Source organism: Diabrotica undecimpunctata, chromosome 6 (genome assembly GCF_040954645.1).
Source record: "Diabrotica undecimpunctata isolate CICGRU chromosome 6, icDiaUnde3, whole genome shotgun sequence".
NCBI lineage: Eukaryota > Metazoa > Arthropoda > Insecta > Coleoptera > Chrysomelidae > Diabrotica > Diabrotica undecimpunctata.
Genome location: NC_092808.1, coordinates 25,886,161 through 25,913,972, shown reverse-complemented (window position 1 = coordinate 25,913,972; position 27,812 = coordinate 25,886,161). Strand labels below are relative to the sequence as shown.

The window sequence follows — 27,812 nt, the reverse complement described above, 5'->3', positions numbered from 1 at the left end:
ACCATCAGAACAAAACGGCACAAACTATGCAAACGCGACAAATTAATGCAGCTCCATAAATAAAAAGAATAAAAATGACTGTGTTTTGTGTAAAACTTAGAGATCGCTGGTTAAATGAAATTAAAATAATAATGAAGAAAAATGCAATATTTTGACTGTAAATAAATTAGCAATTAATTTAAATATTACGAAAATTATCTGACTTTACTAACTGTTGTTACCTGTACAAAGAAAAGAATTTTCCTTTGAAATATTGGTGTATTAATCGTAGAAGGCAGTAGAATAGTAGGCGGCTCGAAAAAAGGACGTAATCGATCAACTGGATGCTTTTCATACGCTGTCTCGACAGAAAGTGTTTCGCATTTGTGAAGATAAAAATCTACACCTACAAATTCTAAGGAGTTGGCAACGGTTCGTGGGGCAAGTGCATTCCATAAATCAACTCTATTGTATTTCGCTTTTGAATGGCGATAATTCAAACTAAATAGTCACAGAAATATGATACTTTACAGCGTTTTCTGTACTGGCGACAGTACCAGTCAATATCTTTGAACTTATAAACAGACTAAATGTGCTAGCCAGTTTGACCATGAGATTGTACTGAATAGCAGAAAATAATATCTTTTAAAGTAAATAAGCAGTTAGAATATACCATTAAATAAGATCATATTATAGTACACTAAAAAATATTAAACGTAAAATATGAAAATAAAGACTAAATACTTTCCCAAACATTCTCCCTCTCCAAAAACGAATGTTTTTAAGAATAGCTGAAAGTATAAGTGTAAAGAATAGACATGAAAAAATCGATATACTAATAAAGAAGTAAGTAAAACTAAAACATGGAATATCAAATAAGCGGCTGGCATATTTTGACCACAGGACATTGTTGGGTGCCATCTGAAACTTGCTCAAATTAGCAACGCGTAAAATGCCCTCAGTTAGAAAGAATAGCGTCGAATTAGTAGAATTTTTCGACCTACTAAACTAGGAAGACTGTGTCAAACAGAATACTGTTGGCTTATTTTCCTATAAGAATTCCGTGGGGTGCGAAAAAACAAGAAGAAGAACAGCGTCGAAATCTCGGCGTGGTTTCACATTTCAGAAGAAAGTCTTCGACGACAGCCGGGGAGTAATGATATTTCGACGAGCTCCACGGTAGAAAAATGCTAGTTTGGTGAAAATTGTAACAATTGTGCCGGTGATAAAACACGACTATCACAATCAGAGGGGCTTTGATTAAAAGGCACATAATGCCGAGTAGAGCGTGGTATCAGTTCTGCATGTATTTAATATGATTGGCAATTTATGGGTAGAAAAGTTGGCTCAAGTGAGCGCAATCTGCGAATCAGACCAAATATCGGAAAATCGGATGAAAAACTCTTTGACAGATGTGACTAGATCAGCCAGCAATATGGCTATCAGGAGCTCCAATCTTGTCGAATCAGAACGAGCATCAAATTGGACGAGACCCGTTGACAAAAGTGACTAGATCAGTTAACAGTATAGCTGCCAAGAGCTCCGATCTTGTGATAGATGGTCTTATGTAGAAATAACACTAGAAATGTAACACCTACAAGTACAGAGGTCAGTTGTATCTGTTCAGATATTTTATCCTCCCAAGATACCTTGAAGTACCACAACAATTGTAGAAGACTTTTGACTAGCAAAAAGACATGGAAAAATAAACCAAGAGAATAGAAAAAAATACAACTGATTTCCGAACGAATAGCCCGCTTTGTACAAGGTTTGTCAAAGGGACGAGAAGAGTAAGAAAAAAAGTCAGTCGTAGGGTTCCTTTTTTGTCCTAGCACCGTAATAATGGAAGGTTCCTCTTTGTCAAATGAACAACATGTCAAAATGTCTGAGCCAAAGCCTTGAAAATAAACGAAGATGGTTACTGACATTGATTTGTCTAGCGGAAAACCATCGAGCTTTAAAAGCTAAGTGAGTGCTCACTGCAGAAGGTGAATAGATAAAATAGAATCACTTCAAGCGTGATTCTGACGAAAAGCCGTCGAGATAGTTACTGGCACATTGCCTAGCGAAAAAACCATCGAGCTTTAGAAGCTGAATAATTGCTCACTGTAGAAAGTGAGCAGATAAAAGAGTTACGCTTGTAGAATTTTTAAGCGAAATAAAACGAAGAAGAAGTGCCGTAAGTAACGGGACGTAATAAAAACTCTTTGAGAGGTTTTGAAAAATCCTATCTTAAGAGAACCCCTTTATAGTTCCAAAATTCCCTATTTACTTTAATTTGTCGATACGTTTGCTTTATATCGCAAATGAAACAACAACGAAAATATCGAAAATTAAGTAAAAAACGAGATGCTCCTTTAGGGCCAGTATAAAAAGTGTAATAAGAAACAGTCGATTTAATCGGATTCAGGAACCGGTATCATATGTTGGGAAGTAATAAAATCATCCATGAATTCAACATATGTTTCTTTGAGATTTGGGATTTTCCTGAAGCGATTCTCTAGAATACAAAACGAAGATATGCATGAGAATAACGAATAAGTATCAAAAAGAAAAGAGAAAAAAGATAAATAAGGAGGATTGGGTTGTAAAAACGGTGGAATAACAGAAAATCGCCCTCTTAATTTTCGGAAAATCAACAATTTAGAAATATCCTTTACGAGCTTGGACGTCGCGGGACAAAACTAACAGGTGCCTACAGTTTTCGACTTCCCAAAACCTTTGTAGATAAGATCTATTTTTGTATACATAGAAGTAACGAAAGATGTGAAATAAAGGCCACAGGGTGATTTGGTTCGCCAACAATTTGACCAGAATTTAAGAAACGAAGAAAAAATTCAACACCTATGAGTATGTCTATAGGATCTGATTACTAAAATGCGTGATCTGGTAGTTTCAGACCGTGAATGGGATCGCTTACACTAATTAAGTCTACCGAGAAAACTAGAAAATTGGACCGTCACGATCACTCGGTTAAATAAAACATGAAGTAGTACCCTAAATGGTATCGGTCGACATTCTGTTCAGAACTCCAACAGGGATTGGTATCCTATTACGAGAAAGCCCTAAATGCCGAACAGAACTGAAATAAAATTGGCTGTGGAGTCTGTATCCAGCAGGATACGAATCCTATGAAAGATGCCGAAAACATATTTGATATATATCAACTATGTGGAAAGAAATAGACGAGGACATTAAATGTGGTTGTATAGCAAAATTAGAAATATTGGTATTTGAACAAGTGGTTGTCTAAAGGAACAAGATTAATTTAAAAAAGAAAAACGCGATGCCGTGATTTGCAAACCGTACATTCGTTGCTCCAAATGAGGTAAAATCAATTAGCGTACACAAGAATTATGTGGATTAACCAACGAGAAAAGTTCTTGAAATCGTTTAGTCATAAAAAAAATACGAACATTTATATACAGGGTGAAAACCAGAACACAAGACACATTTAACACCTTGATTAGTTACCTTAGGGTGCTTTGTGGCACTGACGAAACTATAGGTAACGGATATTTGGCTGAAATATTGAAATAAGAAAATATAGACTTAATACTTTCCCAAACAGACTGGATAAACAAAAATTTTAGAAGATTTAAAGAAAAAAATAGACACAATTATAAAATAAAGCAATTCTACAAAAAAAAGTTAAGGCGACCAAAAGCAAACCCGCATACTAAAAAAAGAGGAATAAAGAATCTAAAAGAAGAAATCGACCTCAAACCCAAACCGATCAGCAGAATATGGGAGAAATATTAAAAAAGAATTATACATCAATGAAGAAGCAATTAGTGAAGATGACGGAAGACTAGAAATTCACGATGAAATCGAAAGTTCCACAGTAGATGAAACACAAAAACAGATAAAAAAAACTCCGAAATTACAAGGCAGCATGTAAGGACGATATAGTAGTAGAACTAATAAAGTATGGAGAGCATCATTGCATAAGGAAATATTTTTTCTAATAGAGGAAATATAGAATACAAATATGATCCCAGATGAATGGAACAAAGAAATTATAGTGCCGATTCATAAAAAGGGCGTCTAAGAAGACTGCAAAAACTACATGACTACTATCTCTTCTAAACATTGCCTACAAGGTCTTAGCTAATATAATAAACACTAGGTTAAAAATAGCAGAAAGAATCTTGAATGGGTTTGGACCCGGCAAATCGACAATTAATGCCATAAATACAATAGAACAAATAATGTAAAAAGAAAGAGAATATAATTGATTTTAAAAATAATAATCTTCAAAAGTGAATTCGATACAATATAATGGTAAAAAATGGTGAAAGAATGAAGGATAGCTTGGGGTACACAAAACTAAGGAAGATGTTGACAGTGACGCTTAAAAACAACATCACGAAAGTTGGATTCGACGGATCAGATAATTTCCGAAGAAATTAAAATAAAGAAAGGAATAAAGCAAGGAGATGCTATACCATGCGTAATCCTTTTTGGGTGTTTTTTGGATGGGGCTAAAAAGGCCACTAATGGATATACTGTAAACGGCGGCCAGATGGTTGGTGGAGAGTGAGTCGTAGGTTCAAAGCTAGCTTTTGGAATCGGTATGTTGTATAACAAGAAATTATCAAAGATAAGATAAGATTGGATAGATAAGTAGATCAATAGAGAAATGTATGCTAAGTTACCATAGAAAAGTAGATAAAGATAAAAAAAGGGCGCCACAACTTTTTGTAAATAAAAGGGGAAAACTAAGAAACCTTAGCTATCGAAGGAATATAAGATATATTTGAAGCTTCCTTTAATGCTAGTGAAGCAGTTTTTGTTAATATTGCCACAGGGTACTATCAAATATAATAAATAATGCCACAAGAAATTAGCTTCCGAATAATATTAAGAAACCGTCTATTCAAAATTTTAGGAGATTAGAAATTTTGTATGAAAATCTGTGGCATAGTGAAAACTCAATTAAATTTTTACAAAAATTTAGTGATAACAACATAAAAAATTAATCATATTTTATAAATAAATAATCGAGGCCAACAAAAAACTCGTCGGCTATCGAATATGACGTATTATGCGAATTTTACATCAGAGTGTTGGCTATTCTGTGTACATAGTACATAAAAACTCTGATATCGTGATATCATTCCATTCATTCTGTGTTTGACAGACAGGCAGGCAATGTGGCAATGATGCTGATGCGGCGTGGGCAGGTTATGCCGTAGTTTAAGTAATGGCGGTGTTTATGGAAAAAAAATGTTTTTATGAAGATCTGAACCAGTTTTAATCATCCTCTATTAAGGTATTGCTATATGGTTATAAAATTTTCTACTTAACTCTTTTAACGTAATATGTTTTCGGTATACTTAGTCTTATTTTATTCTTATTTCATACATTATTAATAAAAGAATAATAATTACTGTTTTGGGGATATTATTAGAAATATGATTTTTTGCTTCATGTTTTGATAATTATTCTAGTATTAACACATTTTTAAACAAATGCAAATTCTTCACAACGTGGCGTTGCCCATGGTCGTTAAAAATTTGGTGGATGGTGTTTTTAAATCTGCTTTTAATATGGTAGAGGACTATTGAGGAATATTTGCGCTCTTTTTTTTTTCATAATAATAGGTGCTTGCTCAATATACTTAATTAAAATAAATTTGATTTAGTCATTTCTATTATAACTGAATTATGGACATTGTTTTTGATTTCTTGATATTTTTAAGAAATAGAAAGACACTAGTGTCCTATATTAAATTCCTGTACATAGTACCAATACATTTATTAAATGGTGTATTGGCCTCCACTCCTGAGACATTTTATACTTTATTATATGTTCAGTTTATGTAATAGCATGATGATAATTGTTAAAACTGGATCGGGGATAACTCCTGATTATTCCCGACTATTCTGTTCAGTCTTATCAAGAATCATTCTCAATCAATTCTTCCACTTATGCTATTTCCACTTTTAGCACACATATTTATATGAAGTGTTCATTATTGGCTTCGTAATTCTTGTCGCATTTACCATCTTACTTATTAAATTATATTTGTGGAATTTTGTATATTTAGTAAATGCCTTATTACTGAGTAAAATCGGCTCGATTGTTCGTATGAATGGTCACCTATTATGCCCGAATGACTGCGTAATCTCAGATTAGTACAGATTTCTTAGAAAAATTCCTATCCTCAGCCAGAGATCTAAATTTTGATAGCTGTACTGAGACATTGTGGCCCTGATTTGACCAGGATTTATATACTTTCCTTCAGTATAGTGCAAATCTCCACAAGATGTTTTTTTTCTTTCTAGAAAAATACTGTTATTTTGCAATAAAATAGGTTGAAAGGTCTTTTTCTGTCTTTTCAACTATCTGATTTTGATTGACTGTTTGCAATGTTTTAGAATTATGGGAACAATTCTTATTTATACTTTAGTCATCACTATACAGAGTGTAGAAAAATATGAGTATAAAAAATTGTTGCCTTTAGTACTAAAGGACACGATGATTTGTGTTTAGTACTCTATTTCTGTTTATATTTATTTTTTTTTTCTTTTTAGGCAAGATGTTCTTGTACAACTTAACCCTGCAAAGGGGTACTACCATTTCTCATGCAATTCATGGTAATTTCTCTGGTTCCAAAATACAAGAGATTGTAATTTCAAGAGGAAAAATCTTGGAACTACTTAGACCAGATCCCAATACTGGAAAAGTGCATACACTCTTAACTATAGAAATCTTTGGTATCATTAGATCTTTGATGCCCTTTAGATTAACTGGTGGAACTAAGGACTATGTAATAGTAGGTTCAGACTCTGGAAGATTGGTGATTCTAGAGTATAATCAACAGAAAAATGTATTTGAAAAGGTTCATCAAGAAACTTTTGGAAAATCAGGAGGTAGGCGTATTGTCCCAGGCCAGTATCTGGCTACAGATTTAAGAGGGAGAGCTGTAATGATTGGATCTATAGAAAAACAAAAGTTAGCTTATATTTTGAATAGAGATGCTCAGGCAAGGTTGACTATATCATCACCACTTGAGGCACATAAAAGTAACACATTAGTTTACCATATGGTAGGTGTAGATGTTGGTTATGATAACCCAATTTTTGCTTGTTTAGAAATAGACTATGAAGAAGCTGATAGTGATCCCACAGGTGAAGCTGCACAAAAAACACAGCAAACACTAACCTTTTATGAAATTGATTTAGTTGTAAACCATGTGGTAAGAAAATACTCTGAACCATTAGAAGAACATGCTAACTTCTTGGTAACAGTACCTGGTGGTGATGATGGCCCTTCTGGAGTCCTAATTTGTTCAGAAAACTATTTGACATACAAAAACTTGGGAGAACAACATGATATTCGTTGTCCCATACCTCGTAGAAGAAATGATTTAGATGATCCTGAAAGAGGAATGATATTTGTTTGTTCAGCAACTCACAAAACAAAATCTATGTTCTTTTTCTTGGCTCAAACTGAACAAGGAGATATTTTTAAGATAACATTGGAGACTGATGATGATATGGTTACTGAAATAAAGTTAAAATATTTTGATACAGTTCCTGTAGCCACTGCTATGTGTGTATTGAAGACTGGTTTCTTATTTGTAGCATCCGAGTTTGGCAACCAGTAAGTATTGATTTTTTTGTTTATGTTTTAAATTTTGGACTTAAAATAAGATTCATAATGATAAAGTTATGAATGTTAGTTTATACACAAAGTCCTAAATAAACTTCCTGTACATAGTACCAACACATTTATTAAATGGTGTGTTGGCCTCCACTCCTGAGACATTTTACCTCTTGTTAATTTTAATTGTGACATTTTTTTTTAAGACCAACACTATAAAGTCATCTATTGTAATATTTTTAGTTACCTCTACCAAATTGCTCATCTTGGTGACGATGATGATGAATTGGAATTCAGTTCAGCTATGCCTTTGGAAGAAGGTGACACATTTTTCTTTGCTCCTAGACCTCTAAGGAATCTGGTCTTAGTTGACGAACTGGAATCGCTTTCTCCAATTCTCTCATCTAGAGTAGCTGATTTGGCTGGTGAAGATACTCCACAGTTGTACATGTTATGTGGGCGGGGCCCTAGATCATCTATGAGAGTATTGAGACATGGGTTGGAGGTTTCAGAAATGGCTGTATCAGAATTACCTGGTAATCCAAATGCTGTATGGACAGTGAAGAGAAGAAGTGATGGTAAGTTGTAGAAGTTGATTTTACAAGCAGGCATCTAGTCTAAGACTTGAAATTTAAAATAAATGATTGTTATCATGTGCTTGACATCCAAAATATCTTCTTTAATTCAACAAGTATGTTCTATGCATACTAATTTCTTTCTTGTATATTAAAATTTCTATAAACAATGAATTTAGTTAGTATAGTTATTATTTTTTCATTTTTAATTATTCAACTTTTGTTAGAATGCCTCTTCTATTTCTTAATTTTGTAGATTCTTGCCCTATTGTAGATCTATTATATCTTTTTAATGATAATCATACCAATGTTTCATCTTTGCGCTATTTTATTTTTAAGGCAGATTTTTGTCAGTGCTATTAAATATGACACCCTTCTTTTTATCTTTTTTCTGTATGCAGTTTTTCCTTTTGTTCTCTACTTTACAGTTTTGATACCTAAAGTTTACAAATATCTATGTCAATTTCATGTTCCATGAGGTGATCAGCCAAATCTGAAAGATTATTACATACCTCACTTCTCAAAATCATAAATCTTAAATTAAAAACCATAGTAACATCAATTTAATAATGCCTGGCTGTTGACATTTTTCAACACCAGTGCTTTTTTTATTTCAGATCCTGCTATAAGAAATTGGGGATAGGCAAAATGGTAAGTATCTCAAGAACAAGATTTGATGCAAAATTCGGGACATCTTCGTGATATTGTAAAATGAATTATAAAAAAACTGAGAATTTGTAAATATTTTAATTTTATTTAATCGACAAAAAAATTAAATATATTAATTTAAATTTCATTCAAACTTGTCCCCCCATATATGTGGAATTTCAGACAAAATTTCAGTGAAAGGTTAACTTCTATAAATTGATGAAATGTGATGTTGAGGAAGCTGGGAATTTCAATTTGACATCTATTAGCAAAATTGAAAAAAATTTACATGCAAAAAATCAATTAGGCATTTTCAGCAAAAATTTGGATATATTCTGTTTATATACAATAATTGCTTATAAAGTGAAAACAATAGAATCTCAGAAAACAGTAGAACAGTAGAGGTAATGGATTGTTCAGATTACTGAATTATATATAGAAATTCATGATAAATAAAATAAAGAATTTCAAAAAGGAAATGGTAAAAGTATGTATTTGTACTCATGTTCTATACATTTTTTTATACATAATTCACATAGTTAATCACAACTAATTAATACTTGTTTAAAATAATCTTAAATCAGTTTTGTTTTTGTTCAACTAAAAATCTTTATTTTCCTGCATGTTTTGAAGAATTATTATATATTTAGTAGATATGCCAATTTCTTCAGGCCATGCTATGTAGGTATTGACTCTTCACTTGTCTCGATTCCTCTTTGTGATAAATTTTGCAACCAATCAGCAATTATCATTCTATTCTTGTTCAGTTAAGTGGCCTGAAGCATTATTAAGTATGGGTAAAGCTTTTATGGGCAAGTTGGATCTTTTCATAAACTTTTTTCAGCTTTTTTTTTCTTTACTGGCTACTGGCTTACTTATCCGTCTAAATACAATCTGACTTGGCAATCTTTCCAGAATGCTTTCCTTAATAAACATTTAAGGTAAAGCAGATATATGGCACAGATGATAAGAAAGGGGGTGAAAGACAGAGATACACAGAAGTACATTGTAAAGAATGGAAAGACATTTGGAAAATGTAAAAAAATTCTGTCTCAGAAAATCAATCTTTTGTTCTAGCCCCCCAGTTTCCCCATTTGGACATGTGTGGGACATAATGGGTCTAGAAACTTCTTAATACAGAGCATCCTCCTCAAACTTTGGGATCGCTTCGGGAGGAGGTAATTAGAACATGGAAGAAGATACTCCAGGAGGATATTGACCACATAATCTGAAACGAGCCAAGGTGCATCCAAGATTGTGTTCACCACTGATGTGCATCAACACATTAATAATTGATTTAACCCTGTAAGTTGCTCCAATCATTGAAATTTCGATGGTTTTTTATTTTGCTACTGTGTATAATTGTAACTTTGCAAAAATACATAATTTACTTCTGCTTAATTTTTTTATCTACTAATGTTTAATAATATAGGTAAAAGTGATCAGATGTCTGTCATGCCCTTCTGGATATATGGATGACAAGTTTCACATTTTTCTTTTGATGTTGAAATTTAATATACAGTACTAGTTTTTAATATATTGGTCACTATTAAATCAAAAATGATTTATTTACAATTTTGAAGTTTATGGATATTTAGGTGTATTTCAAAAAAATTGGTACTCAGTCTGTATTTCTTTCTGAATTGTAGTCACAAATCTATAAAGACTGTAGTTCAAAAGACGAAAAAAAAATAAAATTAGTTTAGATGGAAGAGCAGTATTTGTTCTGACATTTTTTAATGGGTAAGTAGTGCCACTATATGTGCAGGTAAAATTTGTTGAAATATGTTAGGTCTTGAGCCTGTTATGTGACAATGTCAGTTATTCTCTCAATCTTATAATCTTCTATATTTTACAGGTGTGTTTTCCCTGCTTACTTATTTCAAGATTGTCATTTCTATCACATATGTCATTGCTCTTACACATTCTTTGTATGTGGATTTTAAGTTTTATGACTCTCAACATTCTTCTTCTATCTGGTTTTCAGCCAGCCTTTCTTCTTTTCTCCAGTTAGTATTCTTTTAGGTAGTCTCGTGTTTGTCCTCCTTTAAATATGTCAACCATGTTAATCTTTGTGATTTTATGATCCCTCCATCCCCTCTACTTCTATATAGAGGACTTCTCCACTTAAATGAATACAGTCAAAATCGTTTATAACGAACTTCAGGGGACTGATGGTTTTTGTATGTTGTAGCCAGTGTTCTCTGTAAGCGGTTCTATCGGTTATAATGAACAGGTTGCTATAAACGATATTACACTGGTAGGAACAGTTAGTTCGTTGTACCTAGGTTTATGACGCAAAAATGTGTTACTTTATCTATACTTATAATATGTTATAACATATAATATGTTATAACATATTATACATAACATTTAACATATGTGTTTATTGTACTTACGTAAATCTAAATATGTACATACATAAATGTATAATATGTATTGAAGTAAGTATAAGTAGTCAATAAAGTATGCTCATAATATAAAGACTTCTCAAAATCTTTGTATTATAAAAATGTAATCATACATATAGTATTTACTTTTAAAAAGACAAAGAAAAATACATACATTTATGTATTACAAAATATGTAAATACAACATTTTACCTGAATATTGATATGGAAACAATCGATAATAATTCTTTCACACTCTGGGAAGTTTCAGCAGTCTGAATAAATGCTCTTTTAGTGGAACAAGCAGCATACGCTTCAGCAACAGTAGGGATTTTGCCGAAATCTTCCAATTCTTCATACGCCTCATCAGGACTTTGTTTATCACTAGTTTGGTGACTCAGTACGATGTCAATATCAGACAGTTCTTCGCTCGTACTTATTTCGTCATCCACTCGTACATAGTCATCTGCAGAGCAGTCAGAACTGAGAAGGGAAATGGCATCCTGCAAATGCGTTTGTGTAATAACGTATGCGATTCCTGATGGTTGTAAGTTGTTAGTTAGGCCGGAAAAACGAAAACAATTGATGATCGTTTCCTTCCGCACAGATTCCCATGCCTTTGATATCATTAGTATAGCGTCAAGAATACTGGCTTTCGTATCGTCGTTATTCTGTCTTTTTTCGATGATTTTGTATACCAATTCTTTCCGAAAGACTTCTTATTACTCCTTGGTCCATGGGCTGCAGTACAGACATACAATTTGGAGGCAGAAAAACGAGTTTAATTTGTTTTAACCTGTCAACTGGGGGGTGGGACGGACAGTTGTGGACAATTAAAATTATGTGTTTCTTTTGTTGTAAAAGTCCACTGACCCATTTTATTAATGTCTTTTCAAAAATAGCCGACGTTATCCAGAAGTTTTTATTGAAATCGTAATCCACAGGGAGATTTTTCATGTTTTTAAAACAGCGCGGCATTTTACTTTTTCCTATCACCAAAAGCTTCCTTTTTATGGAGCCGGACATGTTGGCTGCAACAAGAAATGTAACTCGCTCTTTTGAGAGTTTACCACCGGAACATTTCTCTCCTTTAAACTTTAACGTGTGATCAGGTGTCACTCTAAAAAATAACCCCATCTCGTCAGCATTAAAAATTTCATCATCGCTATAGCCTTACCTGAGTGTAGGCCACACATTTTCAACTCAGTCATTTGTAATTGATCTGTCAACAACTGCTGATTCACCTGCAATTTTTCCATGGACAATACTGTGGCGAGCTCGGAAAGGTTGAACCCAGGAAGCATTACACTTAAAATCCTTCTTCAAAATCACAGCGAAAGCGTCAGCCTTTACCTGAAACATCGGCCTACTCACGGGTACATTGTTTGCGCGTTGTTGTTTGAACCAATCGAGCAAAGCACTTTCAATGTCACTGTGATTTGATGACCGAACGCATTTTCCTTTTTCACACTTATTAAATTGCATAATAATTTTCTCTCGCCGTTTCATCATTCCAGCAATTGTTACGCGTGACGTTTTAAATTCCCGGGCAATCGATCACCGGAATCGACTCGGCAAATTATTCCAAACTGTTCCTCAATAGTAAATTGTTTCCGTGACATGTTTTCTATGAAAGCTAGACACAACTGAATTCAAATTCAGAAACTCTTGGCTTGGGCCAAATGGTGTAATATAAACAAAATTTTGTAATACAATGGACCCGTCTTGGGAGGTCTAAAGGACGAGTAAGCAAGTGTAGATGCCTGTCCGTATGTACTATAGCCATAAATCCTTACTTCTCATTTCGTGGTACTAAATATCGGTAAAACCTGTGAGAAATACAACACTACAATGTCCATTTTCATAACTTTACAGGATAGCACTTTTAAACTTATTTATTAAGATGTGGAAACAATATTATATTGAACATTGTATCTACCGTCATTTACATCATGCGTTGGTTATAATTTTTTATTATTTATTTATTATACAGTGTGTAAAAATGTTAACTTGAAAAAAATGGATGTTGTATCATCTGAGGTACAGATATGTACTTGAAATTGTACGCAGTAACCAATATTTTAACTGCTAGTGTTCCAAGAAATACGTTTGCTCTAACCGATTTGTTCATTATAAGCAATATAAATGCCTTTTTTGTATGTCATTTTATGGGACCTACTATTTTGTTTGTTATATCCGATTGTACGTTATAGCCGGTGTCGTTGTAAACGATTTTGACTGTACTTTCATATATAATACCATATTCTTATTTCTTCCTCATGACATCCCTCAGATATCTTAATGCTTAAGCTTCTTTATTTGCTTGTTTCCTTACACTCTCTTTAAGGTTCCCATGGTTATATATTTCTATTAACATTTGGAACATTAAACTTTATTCTAGGTCCAGCTACAGGATACGGAACCTGTGCAACTATCCTCAGCTTGTGGTAAAAAGAGTGGTCTTCTCTACTATGCCATATTTTTAAATCATAGTTTGTACATTTGTTTGCTAAAGAATTTAGTATAAAAAGTTTAATGCCAGGCAAATTCATAAATCTACCGTATCACATATTCTATGTTTATTTTAGATCTACTGTGAAATATTGGCATCCTCTGAAATAATTTAACATAACAATAGTAACAGTTACTAATGTCGTAGCGAGACAATTGTTAATCAATTCTTGATAGTCTCTGTACCTATTGGATAAAATGAATTTAAGAGTCTTTATCTTTTTGTGGAGTCTTTACAGTGTCTAACTCATCTATATCTCAAAACTTTTTATTATCTTTGATCTATATCTCTGTTAATGCATCTTTTTTCTTATTTAGTTTTTCATATTTGAAATGATAATTATATAAGTTGCTTGTCTTTAGGCAAACACTGATGAGTTTGACTCTGATACACTAAAATTCAACAAGTCCTCTGACAATTTTCTTATTGAATATGATCTGTAAAATCACTTTTTCTTCACATCCACACTTGCAAGTAAACATACGATATTTTTGGAGAACAATGTATAGTTATCACAAAAAATAATGAAAACTGTATATGGCAACTTTGATTATAATATACATGAAGAAAAGAAGAAAAAGACAAGTATAAAAAGTACTTCAGAAATCACCTAATTTAAGCACATTCCATTCAGTTGCTTTTTTATTGTAGACATACTGTAATTCATGTCAATTACAAAATCTGTATATGTATTACCTAAAAATATCGGATGTTTGTCCACAAGCATATGTTGCTTATAAATAAAAAGCATACAAGAAAAAATTGTTTTACTATCAGTCTCCATTGCATTGGTTATCAATGGTTATTGTTATTAGACATACTTTTAGAAACTCAAATAATTTTGTGAAAAATGTGTTTACAAAAGTACATAGTTTTAATCAAATTTGACATTTATTGAACATGATGAAATTTTAGTCCGTGTTTCACCTGAGTTTTCTAGTGATTATAATTTACTAAACTGAATCTCTGAATTAAAGGCAACTTATTAATAATATTCTATTCGAATTTAGAAGAATATTTTGATTGTTACAGATGAATATGATGCCTATATCATTGTTTCTTTCGTTAATGCCACATTGGTATTATCCATTGGTGAAACAGTGGAAGAAGTAACGGACAGTGGTTTTCTGGGTACTGCACCAACCCTATGCTGTTCTGCATTAAGTGACGATGCTCTAGTACAAGTAAGGATATTTATAATGTATTCAATTGACAATTTTATCACAATTTACAAAAAAATGCAGCATATTATAAAAAGTATTATTCCTTAAACTATATTAAGTGACGTGCCAGAATTATATTGAAGTATTTCAATGTAGTAAGTTTTATGATTTTGTAAAAAGTTCAGTTAAAGTCATATTAATTTATTGAGGAATGTAGCCTTTCAACACTAGTGTATAACCCAGGAAAACATATTATTTTCTACATATATATTTGTTCTATTGCATGTTTACTCATTCTGCTGATTATTTTAAATTTATTATAGTAAATTCATTTAACAGAAAAGTAGCGGTCAACAAATGCATGCACATAACACGCGAAACCCAATGTTTATATAATTGTACAGGGTTGTATTAAGATTCTAGCAGCCTATACCATCTGAATTTGAAATGAATTAATTTATAATTTTTAGGATTACTGTTAAAATAATAGTAATCAATGATTAATCTTTCAAAGAAGTATACTTAAATAATATTTTTGTAAACTGTCATTCACACATCATTAGTTAATTGTGGTATTAATCAAAAGGCAAAAAATAGAAAGTTGTTTTTATACATTTTACGCTTTAAATCCAATATTTGGAAATAAGTAATAATATTATCATTAATGATATAAAAAGAGACCTCTTCTTGTGTAAAAGTTCGGGAAAATACTTATACATAATTATAGGGTAGATAGACTTATACATTTAACATTACATTAACATTAATAAATAAAATTTATTAAGTCGACGTTTCGATATCGATTTAACATTTATTTGTGTCAGCAGAAACGAATGTATATTTAGAAGAATTGTGACATCACTATTTTTGACTTGCCGGTTATGTCGAAGATGGTTTGAGCTATCAAAATGCCGCTTTCAGATTTTGATTCAGGAGACAAAACTATATATGAATCCATCGATAGATCGTCCCCAAAGTATTGCATAGGCGACAACGCACAAACGAACATACTTTGCGGATGTAAAACGAAAGTTTTTCTTTGAAAATGATGAAAAAAACTTTTTACTATTACATATAAGTAATATCGAATTAAGAAAAATAAGTACTGGAAAAGTAGATAGGTACAATGAGTAAAATGGGTTACAGTTTTTTATTTTTAAAATATTCCATTTTGTTTATGTAATTTCGAATTATTTCGTATCTTTTATTTATCATTGCTACTCATTTCCACATCAAACGCTAGATCCACCTTCAACCGGATGGGGGCCTTCTTCAAGAGCCACAACCTCTCTCTTGGTATAAAAGTAAGAATGCTGCGATGCTACCTACGTCTTCTCTGTTCTTTTTATGGTGTTGAATCGTGGACCTTGAACGAAGATATGTGCAGAAAATTGGAAGCATTTGAGATGTGGCTATATCGGAGAATACTTAAAATCCCGTGGACTGACCGAGTCACCAATGAGGAGGTCCTCAGAAGAATGAAGAAGAACCGAGAGGTACTGACCACCATCAAATCTCGAAAGTTACAGTACTTTGGACACATTATGCGAAATGAATCCATATCAGGACTGTATATAGTTTAAAAACTTGTGGAAGATGGAAAATCACATATTATGCAGTAGGATGTCCTTTTTTTGTTTTTTGTTGTTTTTGTCACAGGTTCTTACAAGGTTAAGACCTAAAGGTCTTTATTTTGTAAGACCTTTTATTTACATACATATATAATGATCAACATATCACCTCACTACAATGATAGTGTCAAAAGGAAAAGATGAAGACAGACAGTACCCTGGATGTAAGCGGAAAACTTCTTATTGGCGATATCTATATTATTGTTTTTTAACAAAACAAACTCTTTGCTGGGCCTGAGGATGAGGCAAATGTTGTAAGCCTCGAAACCGATCGCTTCTGTAAAACTTTGAAAGTAAATATTAGATTGTGAGTATTGACCTTTTTAATATCTTTGTTAAATTATGGACTCACACTTGCAACCCTTTTATCATCATAATAATTATTATAATACAGTCAAAATAATATTAAATTTACTTACTTCAGTTGAGAGAAAACAGCAAACACCTTAAAAATGTTCACAGTTCTAAGTTTATTTAAATAACACTATAATTATAAACCAACACTATAAATATACCAACTAACATATATAGAGCTATTAAAAGTAAAAATTATATTTATATAATTCAACAGACATAAATATGATTCGTAAGGATTACTGAATCCATATCTGTTAAAACTGCAAATTATGCGTCTTTGTTTAAAGGTGTAGATTGTCGTTACTTGTGAGTTTCTACTTGTTACTTTTGATATGCTTTTGTATATAATCAGTTACAGTATAAGTGATTTTGTAACAAGTAGATACCTCTTCAGCATCTCTAGATACTTGGAATGAATATATCACGCGTCCCTAGTTTGTTTATTCTACTTTTCTGTTAGGCGAATATGGTATAGTGGGTTCTAAACTATGCAAAATATTAACTCTGTCTTGTCGCCTCTGTTGTATTTTTGTGGTACACTGGAGTGAATCAAGATCGAACATTATCTGCATAAGTGAAAATACTTTGTTTACAAAACCTTTTGAATGAAACATAATTTGGTTAATGTTTTTAACTGATTTGAATTGAGTTTGTTGAAAATCATCAATTATCATTTCGAAAAAATAATTGATGTGCTTTCTACTAGAACTGACACACAATATGCTTCTATGATTGTCCTTGGAATACCAAAAGAATTGGTATTAATTAAAATGACAATGAAGACGGAGAGACTCTGAATAAATGGTATGATAACACTTGAAGTCTACAATAAAGGTCCTTGGAATACCAAAAGAATTGGTATTAATTAAAATGACAATGAAGACGGAGAGACTCTGAATAAATGGTATGATAACACTTGAAGTCTACAATAAAGGTCTATGCTAATGATACTATTATTCTGGGGAAGAACCAGACTATATCCAGATGTCCACCCCAACACAAGGCTTCATCAGATCAAATCGGTGGGCGAGGCTTTATCGCATATGTACATAACATGGTAAATGTGTTAACTCGCTGTTCAAATGGGGCTGTGCAGAAGGCTCTCAGTGTGACCAGGACTTTGTGGAATGTTCCCCAGAAGCAATTGAATGGCTGTCTAAATTAGACATTAATATTTAGTTTCAGTTTATTTTAGTATTGGTATATGTGTATGGTGTATGTCTCTTACTTTTAAAATCCATACACTAACTAAAAAAATAAATGTTTATGGTTAATATGCAGAAAACTAAATACCTGTGGCAATATCAAAAATACAACAAAATAGTGATATATGAAACTATCAAAATGCCTCTAAAGAATTCAGCAATTTAGGATCACTGCAAAAACCAAAACATTAAAAGAAATATATATGCTTTACTAACTGCTACTGGTTAAGACCTCAGGTAAGATCGAGTAATATGTCAAGAACAACAAAATGTATTAAAACAATAATACAGTGCTCCTTGAACATCAGAAACGTGAGATGAGCAGTTGCTGCGAATTTTTTAAAGAAAAGTATCGACGTTCATATATGTCTTGTTATAATAAATCTTGAGTTAATGAACAATGTCTATGGGGCAATATAATTTTGAAGACTTTTTGCTAATGCAGATATTAAAACCGTCAAAATAACCCAAAAGATGGTCAGAGTACATGACCATGCTAAACAAGTCTGTCAGAAGGAGAAGGGGATGGCATAAACTCAGATGTCTGGAAGATTTGTGACAGATTCCACTGAGGGGATTGAGAAAATGGGTGCTCAATAGATAATACATATTTTGAGACAGGCCAAGACTCACAAAGAGCTTTAGTGTTATCTGATAAAGACTTGGTATTGCTTGAATAATAGTAATATCAGAAATATTACTATCTTCTTCTATTTCAGTTAAAGAAATTCAGTGTTGTCTAAATCAGGAACAAATTTATTATCACTGTTATCATTATCTGCAAGCCATGTTTATTAGTTAATTTCATAATCATCATGGTCATTCAATCCTTTCAGATTGTCTTATCTGAAGTGGTTTAGTCTTTTTCTCTCTAAGTTTTTACAATTGATTGTGTATCCAGACTGATGTACACATGCATGCATTCCTTCCTGTTTCTGCATTTCTCTTTCAATTCCATAATTTTTTTGATGTTTTCCATGTTATTTCACTATCTTGTTCTCATTCTGTTCTGGCTTCTTCGTTGGATTGGAGTGGAGCCCAACTTTTTTGATCATCTCGTTTGTTAGTCTTCTGGTGATGTGGCCAATTCATTCCAAGCATAGTGAGTTAATTACTCCCACTATATTTACATTTCCTAACTCGTTTTCTTTCTGTCTTCGTTTATTATTATTATTATTCTTTATATGGGCTCATCAGATTCTACGATTTTCTCCATTATTTTCCTTTCAAGTCTTCTTAAGTTTTCTTCTTTTTTGTTCACCACTGTTGTCTCCATGTTGTAGTTTTCTGTTTTAAAGCTTCTCTTTAAGGCGTTTTTTCTCTTTAAAATACTTTCTTTTGCAGTTGTCCCCATGGATATTCTCAGGTAGTTAAATGTCTTTACTTTTTCAAATTTGAAGTGGTAATCCATTTTTCTTGGTTTCCTCCTCTAGTTTGTTAATTACCTTGGCTAAAACATAATTGCACTATGTTTTTGTTTTTTTTTTATGACTATGAAGTCATTTGTATATGCAATGGTATGTATGTTATTTTTCTGTAAATATATTCTTCAGGTAAATAGCTATACTGTTAAAACCCAACTGTGATGAAATACTAAATAAAGCAAGTAATAACAACATAATATCTACTCTGATATATATAAAGAGAACATCTCAATGAAGATTATTTTGGATTTCAGGTATATCCCGATGGCATTAGGCATATATGTGCTGACAAACGTGTAAATGAATGGAAAGCTGGTAAAAAGAGCATCGTGAAATGTGCTGTTAATCAAAGACAAGTAGTTATTGCCTTGTCAGGAGGAGAATTAGTATACTTCGAGATGGACCATGTAAGTATGTTTCCACAAAGTATGTTTTTTAAATAAAGGCATAGCTATACTTCCGCCCATAAATTTAAATTTATAAGTGGACTCAAAGCTATGCTAGATCAAAATCAGTCTTGTCGCCTCCGCTGTATTTCTGTGGTACATTGGAGTGAATCAAGATTGAACAGATAATTTTTATGCAATTTTAATCATTTAAAAATTAGTTTGTTTGTTTTTTCTTTGCTCTAAAACACTGAATTTCTAATCATTCACATCCACAAAAATGAATTCTTTTATTTTCTTTTATTCTCTGTTACTGCATTTGAAACATTTTTTGGAATTACTTGGTTATTTATTTAATACTTGTGTAATACATTCAAAAATGTATCAATTGTTACGGAAAAAAATTTGGAAAACAAATTCTGATGGGATCGTAACATAATAATTTATTATATTAAACATTTATTTCATTATAACCACTCTTAATGACTTAATTTCACTTATTCATCTCGATTTGTTGTTTCGCTTTTTCAAAACGATATAGCAACACCTGTTTTTGTCTTCAAATATCTGAAAATCATTTTTATTTTTTTCTACTCTTTTTAATTTTTGTCCATTTTGTAGTTGGAGGATATAAAAACATTTAATAAATTTCCCTTATTAATTCTAGTAATATGCTAATAATAGATTTATTATTGTTATTTTTATTGGTTTTTTGATATTGTTTACAGTATTTTTATATTTTAGACTGGTCAATTGGATGAGTTCAAAGAACGGAAGCGTATGAATTCTGATGTCCTGTGCATGGCTCTAGCAAATGTGCCCCCAGGTGAACAAAGATCTTGGTTTTTAGCTGTCGGTTTAGCTGATGGAACTGTCAGAATAATTTCGTTGGATCCCAGTGATCGCTTGGCTCCTAGAGCAATGCAACCTCTACCAGTGTGTGCTGAGTCACTTTGTATAGTAGAAATGGGTTGTACTGAGAGAGATCCAGATAATGCAGCTGCAGCAAGTACTACGAGCACCCTTTATTTGAATATTGGTTTACAAAATGGTACTCTGTTGAGGACTGTACTGGATCCAGTTACTGGAGATCTTACTGATACTAGGACTAGATATTTGGGTTCTAGACCTGTAAAACTTTTTAGAATAAGGTAAAACAAAAAGATGTACATACTATACATTCTATTCATGTAAATTAAAAAGCTTTTTTATTGTGATGATAATTCTAGTCCGTGTTTCACCTGAATCCAAGTGATTATAACTCACTAGACTGATACATTATTTTTAGTCATATATTTTAATATCGATTATGTCATGGTTTTGATAAATTTCATTCATTGTAGAATGCAGCAATCTGAAGCAGTATTAGCTATGAGCAGTAGATCTTGGTTAAGTTACTACTACCAAAATCGCTTTTATCTCACACCATTATCATATGAAAGTTTAGAATATGCCTCAGGATTCAGTTCAGAACAGTGTCCAGAAGGTATCGTCGCCATTTCTACAAATACTTTGAGGATTTTAGCATTGGAAAAATTGGGTGCAGTTTTTAATCAGGCAAGTTATTTGGTTTACTAAATTATAATGTATTGAGTTCTTTATATATAAAGAATATATATTTTTATTTTCATAATTTATTTTTTGTGCATCAGCAATAATATAAAAATTACTTCAGAAAATCATAATCCTATTTGTCTTCCTCTTTTCTTAATTTTCATAATTCCAGTTCTTTTATGAAATTGTACTGTTATATTTATATTCTTTTATATGATTAAATCTTAAGTCCCATGCACTACAAGGGATCTTTTTTCTTTAAAAGTAAGTTCTTAATTCACATTATATGTTTCTGTCTATATTGAGCCTCCTCATGTAGAGGTAGAAATTTAAGACAGATTTGGAGGGAGAATGGCATGCTTCTTAACCAAATTTCCAACTTAGCAAGATCACATGAGTATCTAGTAATATTGTAATGCAGATAAGACTTTTCTTTCCAAATTGATTAAATTATTTGTCGTCTTTATATTCTGTTTTGGTAGTATAAGTAATACATATATCAATAATAATAGAATTCAGTATGGCTTAGTATAGTATATTAATTAATTTATATATTGAATTTTAGGTATCATTTCCTTTGGAATACACTCCAAGAAAGTTTCTAATCCATCCAGAATCCAGTAACTTAATGATCCTAGAAACTGAACACAATGCTTACACTGAAGAAACAAAGAAACAACGCCGTTTACAGATGGCTGAAGAAATGAGAGAAGCTGCAGGTGAAGATGAACAAGAGCTTGCCAAAGAAATGGCTGAAGCATTTTTGAATGAAGATCTACCAGAAAGTATATTTTCAGCACCCAAAGCTGGTCATGGCATGTGGGCATCAACGTTAAGAGTTATGGATCCTGTACAGGGTACCACTTACAATTTAATCAGATTGGAACAGAATGAAGCTGCAATGTCTTTAGCATTGCTAAAGGTGAGATACATTTGTTTTGCTTAGTCATAAATATCACTTGTACAACATTAATCTGAAGAACTCTTTGTATGTTGATGTAAATGATAGCAAGGAATGTTTTGTAATGGGTTTATAGGCCATGGTGAGTGACAGAAACTGTATGAGGTCACGTTTGTGTCTGTGTCTGCATGACGTTTGATACTGTCTACCGCAGATGCAGACGAAACGTTGGGAATATACAATTCCCAATTACTGGCTATAAAACTGTACCTTTATCAATTATGTGATGTGTAACGATAGTTTGAAAATGATTGTACAAACAATTGCATATTGGAGCAAATTAATGTAAAAATCATATGATGATAATATTATTAGAATCTCTTCTAAAATATATATATATATATATTTTTCTAGTTCCATGGTCAGCCTGAACATCAGTGGTTCCTGATTCTTGGTATTGCCAAAGACCTTCAATTGATACCAAGACAGTGCAGTATGGGATATTTGGACACCTATAAGGTGGATACTTCAGGAAAAGAGTTTGAATTGATACATAGGACACTGGTAGATGAGGTTCCAAATGCTCTGTGTGGTTATAATGGGAGGTTGTTGGTTGGTGTCGGAAAGATGTTAAGATTGTATGACTTGGGAAAAAAGAAATTGTTGAGAAAATGTGAAAATAAAGTAAGTACAATAATGCAAATAAATTTCTATACATTTCTCTTCATAATTATGGCACAACTAATATCTCAATATATTTTGACAGATTTAATGTCAGTTTTAACATTTTCTTTTATGATGGATATATTTTGGTTCAAATAGAATGTTCATACTGTTACTTTATACAGAATTTCATTGGGGAAATCAAGACTAAGGTTTGCATAAATTTCTAAGTGTATTATAGTAAAAGGCTACTACTGCAAACCAAAAAAATTCTTCCAGTGAACATTCAAAAATTGGAAGTGACCTATCTCTTTTAATAAGACAACATTCTCCAAATACCAATTGAGAACTTACTAACCTGATAAGGCTAGCCACCTAAGAATTTCTCAGAGGATTATAATAGCTTAATGAGATATTCTGCTTACTAAAGTTTGATTATTTTGTATTTAAATCCCACTTTGGTTCAGTTTGATTTAAAAAAAAAACATTGAATGTCCAAATTATTGAACTTTATCAATAAATATGATAAAATTACAATTACGAAATCATTTTAAGTCCTACAAATTGCACAAGGACTATCTCAAATTATATATTATGTAACTCTTGAAGTTGAATGTAACTTTAATTCATGCCTGTATATTAAAAAATTTCAAGAATTTTCAATGATGACATCAAATTTTCTTAAATATTATGTGGAAATCCTGCAGTACTGAGATTAATATTTATAACATACATTGGTATATCAAATATTACAAATTTTTTATATAATTTTGTTGTTCTAGCATATCCCGAACACCATTGTCAATATTCAAGCTATAGGCAAAAGGATTTTTGTTTCTGATGTTCAAGAATCTGTTTTTATGGTGCGTTATAAGAGAGCAGAAAATCAATTGATAATATTTGCAGATGACACGCATCCTCGATGGGTAAGCAACATATTCATACAATACAATAAAAAACTTATTTTGGAAACAACTTGTGATGTGGAAACAAAACATTGAGTTACTTTATAGTTTATTTATTTCCAAAGAGATATTTGATAAAGACCCGTAATTCAGTTCTTAGTTGTTTATTTTATGATGATAATTTTATTTCACATGCTAGACTTATGAAGAAAATGATTTTAGCTCAAATATTTACTGAATTTGTTTACCTTTTTTTAACTTTTAATTTGTCTTAAGTTGCAGGCAATATATTATTTATTTAATTTTCAGATTACTTGTACTTCAGTTTTGGATTATGATACTATAGCCACCGCAGATAAGTTTGGCAACATTGCAATTCTTCGCTTGCCTTCAAATGTAAGCGACGATGTCGAGGAAGATCCTACAGGACACAAAGCCCTTTGGGATAGGGGTCTTCTAAATGGAGCGTCCCAAAAGGCAGATACAATTACTGCTTTCCACATTGGTGAGACAGTTACTTGGTTGCAGAAAGCTACACTTATACCTGGAGGACATGAGTCTTTAATTTACACTACATTATCTGGAACCGTAGGAGCGTTAGTTCCATTTACTTCTCATGAAGATCATGAGTTCTTCCAACATTTAGAAATGCATATGAGAAGTGAGAATCCGCCATTATGTGGAAGGGATCATTTATCCTTTAGAAGCTACTATTTCCCAGTCAAGGTAAGTTCTTCATTGTATTAATTCTACCATTAATTGTATATGATAAAGGTTTACACAGTGCCAAAAAAAGTATATTTCTTGTGAACTGAGATCTTGCCATTTGGAATAACTTGACCTCTTGGTTTACAAAACATGTCCATATGCATTTGTCTGTTCAGTGATCAAAGTTATATTTTCATCAAAAAATACTGAAAAATTCTGCCTCAGCGCTGGTATGATACAGAGATAAATTAGGATTTATACCTTGAGTTGTTGTGGTCATTACCTTCTGCATATAATTATCATTAAAATCCCATGAGTCTGTTGAATAATTTTTTTGGTATGTTTTCTTCTTGGAAATGGGTTTAAATTTTTGCTGCGTGCTGCAGTCTCAACAACTTCTGTAAGATATATATCATATTCTGATTCACTTTATTGGATCATCTCTTGAGAAATCGGTTTCATTATCCGACCGATAATATTAACTTTCATTATCTTCAGAGCATTTTCTTAGTTCTTCCTCCATTAGAATGCGTTTTTTTTTCGTTTATAAAACAACCAAACTGTGTTGACAAAAGAAAAACGATTCAACCACTTCGATAGATTGAATATAAACTACTTGGCAACCGGTTCGATCTCGGAGTGAAAAATTTTCCCGATACCATATACGAGCCGCGTAACCGATACTCCACCCGTTCTGATTAGAAAGTTAACTAAATCTACAGTGTACAAATGATGAAATATTCTTTCACATGCTAGACTTATGATAGCAATGATTATATTATTTTTACTGATTATTTTATATACAATGTGTTACAGTAGTACTAAAAAGTTTCATTTTCATTTATATTACTTATTTTTATTACAGAACGTAATCGATGGAGACATGTGTGAACAGTATAACTCTATGGAACCTACAAAGCAGAAGTTCGTGGCTTCAGAATTGGATAGAACCCCAGCTGAAGTATCCAAGAAACTAGAAGATATTAGAACACGTTATGCTTTCTAAGAATGTAGTTTTAAGTTATTTGTGAATGTGATTTTTTATTTAATGTAATTTTGTATATATAAACAGTAATTTTTTTAATCCAATTTTTACTTTCTCTTCTTCAATCATTCCTAAATATGTGGTGACCCATGTTACGTGATTAAAAGTGTCCTTCCAATGGGCTTAAATTTACTGACAATGTTTGTGTAGATGTCTTGTCGACAAAATTACATCCCACTAGTCACATTACAACGGACTGATAATATGAGAAACTCGTAAAAATATGGAAGACCATGCGAGTGGTAGGGCAGGGCTCTGTTTCTATGCTAATATTTTTATCAATATATATACTCTGAAATTTTCAGTGAACCTCTCACGAATCTAGAGATGGAGATATTTTTTATGTTTATTCACACAATAGTCAAAAGCTCTACGTTTAGAAGTGAATTGTCAAAACTTATAATTTTTGATCATATCCAATTCTGAATATCCGCTTCTTCCACGCGGTTGTCGGTTTTTTTTTTCACTCTCCTTGAGTGGTACGGTGTATTATCTAAAACAATCACTGAATTTTTGTCTAGTTTCTCTAATACCGAAAAGAACCACTGTTCATCTGTCTACAATTATATCAACTTTGTTTAATTCTTTGTGCATATCTGAGTTTCTAGTGTCCATGATGTCACTAATTGACATACTAAAATTAAACTTGCCACTAAGCCGGCTTCTACAAACAAAATCTTTTGACGATAACCTGGCGACTAAGGTGTTTTCAACGCCATATCGACTTTGAAAGATAGATGATGTAATGAAAGTTGGTGGAGTTTACCGAAAGTAGAAGCTAATTATAGCCGCAAATGTCAAACATGGAACAAAAAATTTCGGTATAGCAGTGTGTGCATGTTTTTATAATGTAGATGCTGTATGCTTCAAATATAAAAAGGTAAAGCTTTAGAAAAGTACATTTTGTTTATATTATGTTATGAATTCTGCATTTTTGATTTATATAAAACAACAATGAGTAAATATTTGTTTCTTTGTAGATTAATTCCATTTATTACAAATTTTAAATATTAAATTATTAGCAATTACCCTTTGATAGATTAGGGGATAGATTTGGCAATCGTCAAATCAGCAGTTGCCAGATTACAACAGATGTTTGCAATTAATCTCGAAAGAGACAAATATTTACTCGTTATTGCTTCATATAAATTAAAAATTACAGAATTCATAAAATAGTATAATCAAAATGTACTTTTTAAAAGCTTTATCTCTATATTTGAAGCGCATAAAACATATGCATTATAAAAACATGCCAAACCGAAATATTTTTGACATTTGCAGCTATCTTCAGCTTGTACTTTCGGTAAACTCAACTCAAATCGCGATTGAAACTGAATGTAGAGGGCAGGTCGATTGCAGTGTCATGGCCGATATAAATGGTATAAACAACTAATGTTTACCATTGCTTTTGCATGTTTAGTTTGGTTTAAGACGACTTATTTTATCATTTATAAATGGAAATTAGCCTTAATGATATCTTTGAGTATTGTGGTGAAGCAAAGAGTCCATTGGTTGAAGGGGAAGCAGTTTTCAAGTGATGAATTCTTAAATTTTAACTTAAATATTTGGAACTGGCTTGTGTATTGATGAATCCAGAATCCTATTTTGTGTATACCTGGGAACCCAGAGTATAATGTTTTGTGTAATGTTTGTCTTACTACCTAGTATATGCATTATTTTATATTATGCCTTGTTTTTAATATGTTAATTTTTATTTTATACTATTTTTTGACATGTAAGTACTTTATTGTATATTAACATAAATAAATAACTTTTTGAGTTTATTGTAAGATAGTTCATTTGATTACATGAAATCAACCTTAACTTGGAGAGTCACCTGTCAAAAAAGATCATAGCACATGATTTGTCTTTAAAAGATTCCGTAATAAATCATGAGGAAAAAACCTCACGATACTATCCCAACATGGTAAGTATTTGTATTTCTGTTATTCAAGAAAATAAATTATGTATTCTCAGTATGTTATTGACTTAATGATAGTGGTATTTTCTTTTTATTGATTTTCCTCTTTTTCCTAAGTTTTCCAGTTTAGGAAAGAGAAATAGAGAAATATCTTTTGTCGATCTTGAATTGCATTGAGGAACAGAACAATATCGATTTGATTTAAAATACTTTAACGTAGTCACAGTATATTGC

The 27,812-nt window shown here is 32.0% G+C and overlaps 1 protein-coding gene across 5 annotated transcripts; it reads left to right on the top strand.

Moving 5' to 3' along the window:
- The first annotated feature begins 5,099 nt into the window (after window positions 1-5,099).
- On the top strand, window positions 5,100-25,694 carry Sf3b3 (splicing factor 3b subunit 3). 5 transcript variants are annotated; one of them, XM_072534495.1, is made up of 12 exons: window positions 5,100-5,254; window positions 6,519-7,590; window positions 7,834-8,168; window positions 14,748-14,899; window positions 19,750-19,902; window positions 20,626-21,032; window positions 21,225-21,438; window positions 22,001-22,357; window positions 22,751-23,020; window positions 23,782-23,925; window positions 24,214-24,630; window positions 25,478-25,694. In XM_072534495.1, the coding sequence occupies exons 2-12, from the start codon at window positions 6,524-6,526 to the stop codon at window positions 25,616-25,618; spliced, it is 3,657 nt and encodes a 1,218-aa protein (XP_072390596.1). In that variant the 5' UTR covers window positions 5,100-5,254; window positions 6,519-6,523; the 3' UTR covers window positions 25,619-25,694. The 5 variants fall into 5 exon arrangements, 3 of the variants coding, with proteins under 3 accessions (XP_072390596.1, XP_072390598.1, XP_072390597.1); XR_011951194.1 differs by lacking the exons at window positions 19,750-19,902; window positions 20,626-21,032; window positions 21,225-21,438; ... (3 more) ...; window positions 24,214-24,630; window positions 25,478-25,694 and adding exons at window positions 8,783-8,816; window positions 9,891-10,118 and having other exon boundaries at window positions 14,748-14,888; XR_011951193.1 differs by lacking the exons at window positions 19,750-19,902; window positions 20,626-21,032; window positions 21,225-21,438; ... (3 more) ...; window positions 24,214-24,630; window positions 25,478-25,694 and adding an exon at window positions 9,891-10,118 and having other exon boundaries at window positions 14,748-14,888.
- Window positions 25,695-27,812: the final 2,118 nt, after the last annotated feature.